The following is a 12,851-nucleotide window of genomic DNA, read 5'->3' as shown; positions in this document are numbered from 1 at the left end:
TTCTACTTTTAACTACTTTATCAGATTCTTCAGGCTATGGGAAAATCTTACCACCCTGGCTGTTTTCGCTGTTATGTCTGCAATGAGTGCTTGGATGGTGTCCCTTTTACAATAGATGTTGACAACAAAATCTACTGTGTGACTGACTACCACAGGTAACTTAGAACTCCATAACATTAAGTTTTGGGCTGACTACCACAGGTAACTTAGAACTCCATAACATTAAGTTTTGGGCTGACTACCACAGGTAACTTAGAACTCCATAACATTAAGTTTTGGGCTGACTACCACAGGTAACTTAGAACTCCATAACATTAAGTTTTGAGCTGACTACCACAGGTAACTTAGAACTCCATAACATTAAGTTTTGAGCTGACTACCACAGGTAACTTAGAACTCCATAACATTAAGTTTTGGGCTGACTACCACAGGTAACTTAGAACTCCATAACATTAAGTTTTGGGCTGACTACCACAGGTAACTTAGAACTCCATAACATTAAGTTTTGGGCTGACTACCACAGGTAACTTAGAACTCCATAACATTAAGTTTTGAGCTGACTACCACAGGTAACTTAGAACTCCATAACATTAAGTTTTGAGCTGACTACCACAGGTAACTTAGAACTCCATAACATTAAGTTTTGGGCTGACTACCACAGGTAACTTAGAACTCCATAACATTAAGTTTTGGGCTGACTACCACAGGTAACTTAGAACTCCATAACATTAAGTTTTGAGCTGACTACCACAGGTAACTTAGAACTCCATAACATTAAGTTTTGGGCTGACTACCACAGGTAACTTAGAACTCCATAACATTAAGTTTTGGGCTGACTACCACAGGTAACTTAGAACTCCATAACATTAACTCTTTCTCTCCTAACTGACGATACCAGCGTTGATTCCACCAGAATGTGGTAAATAATTACGGAGAGAAAGAGTTAAGTTTTGGATTGACTACCACAGGTAACTTTGATCTCCATAACATTAAGTTTTGGGCTGACTACCTCAGGTAACTTAAAACTCAATAACATTTAGTTTTGGGTTGACTACAACAGGTAAAATAGAGCTCATAACATTTAGTTCTGTTTTGACTGATCACTATAGAATTTAGAAAATTCTCTGTAGCTTTGGAGTTTTACACAGGAATTTAAGGATGCACCAGAAGAGAGCATGCTATTAATCTAATGTACAAACTAACATTAACTTTCAATACAAAATATATCTCACAAAAACGTAACACTTCAGCGTGGTCGAGAGGCCAAGTGTGCTTGAACTTGGCTTGGCTACCTAGAAGGGGGCTCGAGGTTCGACACCTGACTCGGGCAGAGTTGTGTTTACTGAGTGCATAAAGGCAGCACGGAAAACCAACTCCTAGATACCCCCTCCCCCCACTGGTCCACAAAAGAGATTGGACCAAAAGCTCTCTGAGCATGCTATAAGCATGAAAGTAGCGCTATATAAAAGCTATAATAATAATAATATTTCTTATTTTTAATTAGGCAATTTATTGTTGTGTCTTACGGAAATGTTGCTTACTTTCTTGAAGACCTATGAAACAAGAATTCAGAAACTATTTTTTTTTCTTTTACCTTTTCAGGTTAAAATAAGTGCCTAATTTTATAAGCCATTCATAAATACATGCACGTAGCTCGCAATTATTGCTGTAACAAATCATCCAGAAAATTAATCTGTTGGATTTTGTTTAGTGTAACATTTTCCAGTCAATTTTTATGCTTTATTAGTGCTGGATTAGCCTATAGTAATGAAAGCCATAGCTTAGGGTCCCTAAGAAACCCTGCTACTGTGCAGATAATGCACCTATGTCACCAAACAGGCCAGGAAATTATGTGAATAATGCATAGATGTAACAAAAATTCTTTAACACATTTTAAACTTGAAGACGAATTTTTTGTTAAGATTTTGATTTTGGTTTTATGAATTATTTTTTTTAAAAGTTAATAAAAGAAGAAGTCAATGTGTGCTTGTTTTATTTCAGAGTATATGCTCCAAAGTGTGCAGCGTGTGGTCAAGCTATAACCCCAGTTGATGTAAGTAGATTGTACAGCCCCACTCTTCATCTAGACTTTAAAGATCAAGTTTTAGATTCCGATCTTTTTTTTTTTTTTACATTGCATTGTTGCCGTATTAAATTTTAGTTTTACATTGTTAAAATCATTGACATTTTTTTACTATCATTATATTTTTTTAGTATCATTGACATTTTTTTAGTATCATTATATTTTTTTAGTATCATTGACATTTTTTAGCATCATTCTATTTTTAGTATCATTGACATTTTTAGTATCATTTTTTAGTATCATTGACATTTTTAGTATCATGGACATTTTTTTAGTATCATTATATTTTTTTAGTATCATTGACATTTTTTAGTATCATTGACATTTTTTTAGTATCATTAACATTTTTAGTATCATTGACATTTTTTAGTATCATTGACATTTTTAAAGTATCATTGACATTTTTAAAGTATCATTGACAATTTTTTTTAGTATCATTGACATTTTTAGTATCATTATATTTTAGTATCATTATATTTTTTAGTATCATTAACATTTTTAGTATCATTGACATTTTTTTTAGTATCATTGACATTTTTAAAGTATCATTGACATTTTTAAAGTATCATTGACATTTTTTTAGTATCATTGACATTTTTAGTATCATTATATTTTAGTATCATTATATTTTTTAGTATCATTGACATTTTTAGTATCATTGACATTTTTAGTATCATTATATTTTTTAGTATCATTGTCATTTTTTTAGTATCATTGACATTTTTTTAGTATCATTGACATTTTTTAGTATCATTATATTTTTTTTAGTATCATTGACATTTTTTAGTATCATTATATTTTTCCTTAATGAAAGAGAGAAATCCTTTTAGAACATTCTGAAAAAGTTTGAAACAGTCTTTGAACTCTACATTCAGACTTTGAGTTTAAACAGTCTTTGAACTAAACAGTCAGACTTTGAGTTTAAGCAGTCTTTGAACTCAGATTTTGAGCTTATAGAAAATGTAATTTGTAGGAAATTTAAGCAGTAAAATAATTTTGCAAGGCTACACATGATTCTATGGGGCATGGTGGCTAAGTGGTAAGTGCTTGTCTTCTGAAATGAAAGGTCCCAGGTTTGAATCCTGGTTAAGGCTAATATTTAATTCCGGAATTTTTCGGACTACCCTACTCTAAAAGGTACCTTGCTAAGGTTGGGGAAAGTAAAGGTGGTTTGTCTTGGCTGGCCACGGGACCACCTTGTTAACTTGGCCATAGAAACAGGTGAACTTTACATCATCTTCCCTATAAGTGGAAAAAAAATTTTTTAAAGAGGTACTTTTTACACATGATTCTTACAGAAATTTTCAATCCAAATCTTGACTAACATCATCAACTGTCAAAAACATTTTGAATATTGCTGGAAATAATGTTTGTTTATTTGAATCTTGAACTTTTCGAATCCATATTTTTAATTTTTCTTTTTCTGTTTGTATCAGGGGACAGAAGAAACTGTAAGGGTTGTCTCCATGGATAAAGATTTCCACGTGGATTGCTACCATTGTGAGGTCTGTAGAACAGCTTCTTTTTCTAACGTTGTTAAATGCTTCAGGCTAAGGAAAATATACATTTCTATGTGTTTTCTTAGTACATGTATTTTTAATTCAATAGTAGAAGTGGGATATATAATATCTCACAGAATTAAGGTATTTTGTTATATATATATTGAGTTCCAGTGTTGATTCATAAAAAAAATATAATTTTTGTTGTTGCTTATATTGTCAAAAATGTTTTAAATATATTTTTAAATTTTGTAATTTAATATTGCTGTGAGATTTTTTAGATTTTTAATTTTCAAAGTGAATATAATTCCTTGTAATATTTAAACTTTACAGACAGCCTCAAGTCGGTAAATAGCAGAAGTGAAGTAAGACAGTTGGAGTCATCTCCCCCTTAGAAGTTTATTTTTAGTTAATTAGCATGTCCTACTAAAGAACTAAGTCTTGTATCTTGGACCTTGCCTCATGTTTTCAGCACAACTCTAAAAGTAGCTTATTAATTGCTTGCTACCTAATTAGTTGACTAGCTTCACTAGTGATTAAACTACTGTCAACTCTTTTTCTAAATATGATTCGAAATATTTTGGTGATTTAGTACAGTAAGCATTCAGTTTCTTTCAGTGGATATTTTGTCAGTTGAAATGTGGATAATATCAACATTTCTTGGATATCTTTAGAGAAATTACTGCCTGGAGCTTAATGTTTTTTTTTTAAATTTGACATGGAGGGGGGAGGGGTGTTCATTTTTTCATGTTAACATTTCTTGTAAGATTAGGAAGCTCTTTCAGAAATAAAGATTAGAGTGTCCTAGTCCAGGAGGCGCAGTGGCTGAGCGGTCCGGGGTTTGAATCCTGGTGATGACTCGGATTTTTAATTTCGGGATCTTCAGGTGCCTCTTGAGTCTACCCAGCTCTAATGGGTACCTGACATTAGTTGGGAAAAGTTAAAGGGGGTTTGGTCATATCACTGGCCACATGACACCCCTTGTTAACTGTGGGCCACAGAAACAGATGACCTTTACATCATCTGCCCCATAGACCAAAAGGTCTGAAAGGGGGACTTGTCCTAGTTCAAACCTCCCGTAGGGTGGCATTGAATGGTGCCAGGCAAGGTTCGACCATTGACCTAACAGTCTGGAGCACATACCAGGCCTTCTTGTTTTGATGCTTCATACAACATAAATGTCTGAAACACGTTTGGCTGGGGAAGGTAGTCTGCATTTCCAATTCTTGACATAATGTTGATGATCTGGTACATGGACTCGATGGTTTATTTTTCTTTTTTTCCACCAGGAGCTTGAGGAATGTCTTTATAACTTTCTAGAAGGAATGTCTTTATAACTTTCTAGAAGGAATGTCTTTAGAACTTTCTAGAAGGAATGTCTTTAGAACTTTCTAGAATGAATGTCTTTAGAACTTTCTAAAAGGAATGTCTTTATAACTTTCTATAAGGAATGTCTTTATATAACTTTCTATAAGGAATGTCTTTATAACTTTCAAGAAGGAATGTCTTTATAACTTTCTAGAAGGAATGTCTTTATAACTTTCTAGAAGGAATGTCTTTAGAACTTTCTAGAAGGAATGTCTTTAGAACTTTCTAAAAGGAATGTCTTTAGAACTTTCTAGAAGGAATGTTTGAAGATTGAAATAAACTTTTTCAACAGCATCATCTTTTAATGTGTTCATGAGCGATTTGAAAAGCTCAATTAGCCTACACTCACCTACGCGTATTCATGGGTATAGTTGTCTTCAGGGGTATAGTTGTCTTCAGTCAGGGGTATAGTTGTCTTCAGGGGTATAGTTGTCTTCAGGGGTATGGTTAACAATCTTTATGCTCATTAAATGTCTTACAAAGAATAATTTTGGTAATGCTGTGACTCTTGAGAGTGCTGTTTTCATCCATCTATTCATTGTTTGCACCTCTCCCCCCCCCCTTTTGTTTGCTTTCTATCAAATTATTTTGTTCTCCTTGGCTTATTCTTTGGTTTGTGAATTTTTAACTCTTAAGCTCTTATCTTTTTTTTCTCCCTTGAAGTTTCTTGTCAATCAGCTCTGAGTTGTCTTGACTTGATTGATCCTTTTTCTGATTGGTTTGGAAAAAATATTTTTCTCATAAAGAGTTAATGAAAGCTTTGTACTGAATGCTTCTTTTCATTTTGTTTGACAAGTCTTTTAGATGCATTTTTTTTTAGTTCAATTGCTAATAAATTTTTTTTTCAATAACCTTTGCCATGTTAGTGTGACAGCTATTTCTGAATTGTCTCCAAAAGTTGAAGAGTCTAATTAAATTGACATGACATATTTTTTTGTTTGTTTGTTTGTTTGGTGCAAGTTTTTAATCAAGTTAATTTTTAACTTCCTTTCAGCCAGAAGAGTCAGACTGAATTTTAAAAAGTTAATCTATATGTTATGTTATTGCTGTCATTGCCAGACCAATTTAATCCAATCCAACTAAATGTGTCTAGATTTCATGTTTTAACCAAATCAACATTAAAAAGTGTTTATAAATATTTAATAACTTATAAAACTAACAGCTTAATGTTCTCCGTGAATATTTGAGACGGTTGATGTCGAGTGTCCACAACATGGAATGTGTACAATTATGTCATTTAAGCTTGTTATGTTTGCTTGTCTGTGCGTTGTTTTACATTCTTTAACTACCAGTACTCTCATGCTAATCATAAGGCAAAAGTAATTGAGCTCTTTTAAATGCGAAATAAATTATGTTCTCAACTTGAAAGCTTAACACTAAAGTTATTTCTTCTTTCTGTAAAACGAAGTTAATAAAAAATTTTTTTTTTCTTTCAAGGATTGTGGGCTGCAGTTGACGGATGAGGCGGATAAAAGATGTTATCCACTGGATGGTCACTTGTTTTGCCACAGTTGTCACATTGCTCGTCTGAATGCCCAGTACCCCAACGAGAGTTTCTACATGGATCCACTCACCTTTAACATTCACAACCGCGGGGAAATGCGTCGAGGAAGCGATGCCAGTTCTGAGTCCCATCCTTTGACTCACCAGTATTCAGCCGTGCCCATGCATGCGGGCATCAGTACACTGCCCCCTTTAGTTTTGGGCCAGGTAGGAGGAAATAATGGCCACGCTGGGGGCCAAGTGTACAGTGGTGGCCAAGTGTACGGTGGTGGCCAAGGATATAATGGACTTCACAATGGACTGCCTAATAACCACAATGGCTCAATGATCAACGGTGATGCGGGAATGTCTATGAATGGATACACCAGAGGCAGAGCGAGTATTGGAAGCAGCCATAGCAGTGGTGGCAGTCAGAGTAGCTTCCCGGGGAGTCCCATCCACGGCAACACCCCTGCGGGTATCTCCTACGCTCATAACTCACAACAGTATCCAAGATCTGGGGATGGTCCATCAAGAGCCCCTCCCCCGCCCCCTTACTCTGGAGGAACAGCGGGTAGTGCATCTGGAAGCAGCAACCACAGCAGCCCAGCTCACAGGTCCAACGAAAACTACGCCTACCTCCTCCAACACAGCAACTTGTCCAGCCCTGCTCACAGCGTTTTCTCAAGCATGGATAATTCCAACAGCCGAGGGGGCTACGTGAACTCTACCCATCACGGCCACTTTCAATCTGGGGCGCAGGCCTACAACGGGGGCTCAAAGTACGGCCCGCCGTTATCTCCACAGCTTGGGCCCCCACCTCCTCTTCCTCAGCGGCCAGCGTCACACTTTTCGTCTTCAGGGAGCCAGCCTCCGTCATTACCCCACAAGTCCTATCATATAACAGATCTTTAATTTATGAGACCAGAAGAAGCTCACTATGGAGTCCAGCATCTCAGCACATTTTGTTTTTATTCTGTTGTGTCATGGATAATCTAGTTCTTAATAGATTGTGTATTCATATGTGTGTGGGTACTGCTTCTCTCTTATGTGTACATTGACTAACTCTTGATGTTATTAAACCACTAGTTTGTTATAAATATAAGTAATATTGTCGCCTGCAAAACAAACATCTCTAAAAAGCTAAATTATTTAAATAATAATTGTGCGTTTTTTGTTTGGTTTTAACTAGTTGACTATGAAAACTTTGTAATTTAAATGATGAATTTGTTTAAATAAAGCTTATTGTTTAGTGTATTTAGTTATCCAAACTAACCATTAGAATTGGTTGATATTGTTTGAAACATTTAATAAGCTTTATAGCATGTAAGATATAAATGATGTTTTTGTTAGCTAGGTATTTCTTTGCAAAATGTTTGTTACAAGGGGAAGTGAAAAAGATTTAGAATAAATAATTTTGTTCATTGAGTGACATTTGATAGTAAACAATGCCTTGTCTGTACATGTAGAACCAAGACTAGCCTAATAAATTGACTTTTAAAAGACTCTAACCAGCTCCCAGGGTTAACAAAAATTAGTTATTGAATTCAGCAATTATCTAGAATGTTACATCTGTTAATTGGAAACCAGTCAGTGCCTCTATGTTTATGTTCAATAGTTGTGGTCTCAGAATGGCTGCCTGGTCGTGTGGAATACACTCAAACAGTTGTCATGATAGTTCCTGGTTTGAAACCTGCCAACTGACATCCCCAGGGCTTGGATTAGGATGTAATAATCTTCATATGGCTAGGATGCAATAACCTTTTTTAGGGCCTAGGATGCTGTTTTAGTTTCTGAAGAAATATTTGAAACTTTCAAGATTAATCCAGCACCAATTTTAGATTCAACTCTCTAGCTTGATAGATCATTGGTAGACTTAGTTCATCCTCAGTCTTAATATCAAGTCATATGTAGCTAGATTTAGCTTTTTGACTTGTACAATGTCCAAAGAAACCAACTGAATGCAAAGTAGTTTTATTTTGAAACCCATTATAAATGTGTACAGTTCTAAATGACTTGATTCAACAGAGTCCTGTTCATGGCATTCTGTCTCGTCTTATCAGCAGACCATATCTCCTTGCATTCTTTGTATTGTATATAATAAATTTAATATAATTTTATGTTCATATCATTAAGACATATCATCAAGACATTAAGACATATACCATCAAGACATACCATTCAAACATAGACATAAATTTTATTAAATTAAAGAAAATGTAAACATAATATCATCCAATGGTGAGTGAATGGTGTGAATGATTCACTACTGTATAGATGTCGCCTCATTGACATAGTGACACATGACATAGTGAGATGCTTTTGTCAGTTTAAGAGGCTGTACTGAGTGTAGAGGAGTTCTACTGTAGTTGCTAGAAATAAGTTGATTGTGAATGTAACTAGACTAGTCTGTAATACTTCAATATATCAGCAGATTTGTCCACAACAAAACAAATCAATAAAATTCTTATCTTTACACTTACTTCTCATGCGTGTAAATAACTTCATAATTCAGACATTGATTTGTAGCATCTAGTTAAACTAAGAGCTTAAAAATCAAATCAATAATAATCTTTTTTTTTTAAAAGGTACATCTATCTAATATATTAAGCAGAAAGTAAAGTGTATGCATGTATGTGTGGCCCGGCTAAAAATCAAAACCGTTTGACTTATCATAATAGTGTTCATATAATGTAATGTAGCTTGAAGTTTGATAATAAGAAATATTCCTGTTTCGTGCATCATTAGTTTTATAATTAAATTGATTGTGGAAAGTTCACTCCAACTTTGATAGTAATAAATGATCAGTAATCAGTTATTGAGACCGATTGTTTGGTAAAGCACTTGGCTTCTGAACTGAGGGTCTTGTGTTCCAATCTGAATGAAGTGCAGTAATTTTAAGGGAGCTGATTTTTCTGCTGATCACCTGACACATTTGTCATCTATCAACCTCAACAGCCTTTTATTTCACATCTACTTTCAGGCTTTGTAATGGAAACTTAACCATTCTGTGAATGTTCTGTAAAATGTGTTTTTGGTAAACACTATATCCAATGAGTTGATCAATCATCAAAACAGGTGAAGTTCCCCTTTTGTGATCTCTAAGGCAGATGATGTAAATTTCTCCTGTTTCTATGGCCAACAGTTATCATGTGCCCAGCACTGCCTTTACTATCCCTATGAAACGTCAGGTACTCATTCAAGTAGGGTGGTCTCAGAGGCACCCTTAAAATCCCGAACTTCAAAATTCCATCTTCACCAAAATTTGAACCCGTTACGCCTCGGTTCTGAAGCCTACCACCTCACCACTCATTCACCTCACTCGACATTTCACATGAACTTTTTAGGTTTTTAAAAGGTCGTTGTACCATTCTGTTGAGGTAGTCTATGTGTTATTAGTAAAGACTAAAGACTATAAAAAAAATGAGTTGATCATTCAATGACTTGTACTTCAAAACATGTAAACATAGGGTTTATTTATTCACTCTCAACCCCTCTTTTCATTGTATATATACAGTTTTCATTTTTGTAGAGCTCAGAATATTTGCATTTATCACACAACGATCTGTATCGAGTTTAGTTTGTTTTAAGTTTGCCAGTTAGATTCATTTATTTATTTTGTTAACAAGTTCTCTGCGTGTACTAGCAACACAGTTTGACAATATTCATTTGTACATACAGAAAATTGTACAAATGTTGTTGGTTTGTTGTAGGCTTCTTGTTGAATGAAAGATTTTTATTTGACTATTAATATTTGTTGGGAAACTTAAATAAACATGATTTGAGTCAAGAGAAACGATGCTCCAAGAATGTTTAGATATCTATTTGTTTGTAATAACTAAGTCAATCAAACCACTTTATCAATCAAACAGGTTATGCTAATCAAACCAATCATGTCTAGCGATAAATCTAGATCTGTTTACATCTGTCATTGTTTTTTAAAATATTTTGTTTCCTTAAAATCATTAATCTAATTCTTGTTTCAAAGACCTGGTCGAGTCACATTCTTGTTTTTAATATTTCCATCTTTTCTCATTTCATTGTGTACTGGGAAAAACAATGGGTTTTATTATTGACTAGAATCTAGTAGCTTATGCATTATGTCTACAAATGTCACACCAAAGAATGGGATTAAAAAACAAACAATCTAGATTTCTATGATTTTAAACTGTTTCAACTGATATATGATGTCTTGGCCTCATTGGTTAGACTATTGCATGAGTGAAAACATGTGAATAAATTGGTATTATAGTGAAAACTAGATATAGTCTAGATACACGCTTGGTCTTCCTGGTGAGAATTAGCCAATAATTATATTTGTTATCGCCCTTGCATTACTGACTTAATCATACATTTTATTAATTATCTCTCTTGTAGTTCTGGCTTGGCCACCAAGTCTATTAGTGTTTTTTCCCTTGTGATGTATGCTGAAACTTGTTAAGGAAAGAAGTAGACAATTGGATAACTTGGTATTGTTTTCTGTTGGGATGATTCATGTCTTGATGCCTCACAGTTATAGGGGACAAGTCCCTGAGATGGCCTAAACTGACACGCCCTTGACATGGCTGATAACTGGCAAATCCCTAAGGTGGCTTAGAACTGACAAACCATGGCCTAAAGCTGACAAGTCACTGACATAGCCTAAAATTGACAAGACAAGTTTTCTTAGCATAATTCTAAGATTAGTTTTGAAATTTTATCTTGCATGTCTTCTTTTGATATGAAAAATACAATACCATACCAATACCATATCCATACCAATACCAAATCTTAACTTATTCATGGATGATTGCAAGCTAGAATGAATTGCTGATATTCTGGATATTATCTGAATATATAGATGTTCAACTCTACTCTATTGTAAGAAAGCCTGAGTTGTCAACAGAAGTGCAATGGCTGAGTGGTAAAGCGCTTGGTTTCCGAATCCCCAGGTTCGAATTCTAATGATGACTAAGATTTTTATTTCAGGATCTTATGGCGCCTCTGAGTCCACCCAGCTCTATAGTTTCCTGGCATTAGTTGGGGAAAGGTCAAGTTGGTTGGTCATTGTGCTGGCCACATGACGCCTTTGTTAACCATGGGTCACAGAAACAGATGACCTTTACATCGTCTGCCCTATAGACCACATTGTCTGAAAGGGGAAGTTTACTTCTGAGTTGTCAACACTGAACCTGTGTGACTGTCTTCCCAGAGTATCAAGACTTGTTAGAGAAGGATTATAATTAATCAAACTCCAAAAAGAATCAAAGTTTTGGCCTGTAAATTTTTCATTTTTACTGTACATTAGTTGTTCATCAGGGCTAAAATGAAAGTTTCATTTCAACTTTTCCTATCATAGACTTCTTGTTAGTTCACAAATATACAAATCAAAGTTTTGGCCTGTACATTTTTCATTTTTACTGTACATTAGTTGTTCATCACGGCTAGAATGAAAGTTTCATTTTGACTTTTCCTATCATAGACTTCTTGCTAGTTCACAAATATACAAATCAAAGTCTTGTCTAATATTTTGTCAAGCCTTTTTTTTCTGAAGGTTATTTACTTGAGAGCCTAAGATTCCCGAGACCAATTGTCATCGAAAGCTTGAACACTGACCTGCAACGTCCCGACGTGGCAACAAGCTATTAGTCTAAACTGCCCACAGGTTGCACAGAGTTGCTGGTCAGTGTTCAAGCCTTCTATAACGGATGATCTCGGTCTAACCATTATGTTGATTTCATTTCTCCTGCACATTTATGTTTGTTTATAACACTGACAAATTTTATATTTGTGCTTCATTGCGTGTGTTTATCGAATTGTTAGCCATTCCTTTCTTTAGTAGAAGTTGATTTATTCCCCTTGTATTTATGGCAGACGTCGTGTAGACTTTGATCAATCATATTATTGTCTCATAAATATATATTTCTATTTTAATTTAAATGTGATTATTTTATGTTTTATTTTTGGGTTTTGTTTTCCTGTTTTGATGATGTAAATATTTCATTTATTTTTCTAAGAATCAATACATTGCTGTTGGTCAAAAGTTCTGGATTTTGTTCATTGTTTTTGATATTGACTAATTTTAGCATCCCCTGTAAGGTTCAGCTGTTAGGAGTTGTGTATTGTCTGTCCATCCTCATCGTCCCAAAATCGAAACAATATATTAGCAAGAATGAAAATTATACATTGCCAATTACCTCATTACGGAAAGGGAAAGAATAGTAAGTTTTAGTATTTGTCAAATGAATGATTGATTTTAAAATGGTTAAAAAGTGTTTGAATTTGTTTTTAAAACCCATACATGTATTTTACTTAACAAACAACACATAATTTATACCAGTATGCAGCTTAGAATTTTGTGTACAACTGTCCTTCGGGTGCTGCCCATGAGTTTATCTTTTTTTTTTTTTTATAATTTACTCTCTAAAAAAAATGTTAAA

General features: G+C 34.5%; 1 protein-coding gene across 1 annotated transcript in view; it reads left to right on the top strand.

Moving 5' to 3' along the window:
- LOC106052031 (uncharacterized) overlaps positions 1-12,458 on the top strand; it is a 67,553-nt gene extending 55,095 nt beyond the window's left edge. Inside the window, exons 5-8 of the mRNA XM_056035373.1 lie at positions 25-155; positions 2,002-2,053; positions 3,520-3,588; positions 6,388-12,458. Of these exons, the coding sequence (XP_055891348.1) occupies positions 25-155; positions 2,002-2,053; positions 3,520-3,588; positions 6,388-7,347 (1,212 nt within the window). The 3' untranslated portion in view covers positions 7,348-12,458. The remainder of the gene's footprint in view (positions 1-24; positions 156-2,001; positions 2,054-3,519; positions 3,589-6,387) is intronic.
- The last annotated feature ends 393 nt before the right edge of the window (positions 12,459-12,851 follow it).

The sequence above is a fragment of the Biomphalaria glabrata genome, chromosome 7, assembly GCF_947242115.1.
Source record: "Biomphalaria glabrata chromosome 7, xgBioGlab47.1, whole genome shotgun sequence".
NCBI lineage: Eukaryota > Metazoa > Mollusca > Gastropoda > Planorbidae > Biomphalaria > Biomphalaria glabrata.
Note: the sequence above shows the minus strand (reverse complement) of the source record. Positions and strands in the feature narration are given on the sequence as shown.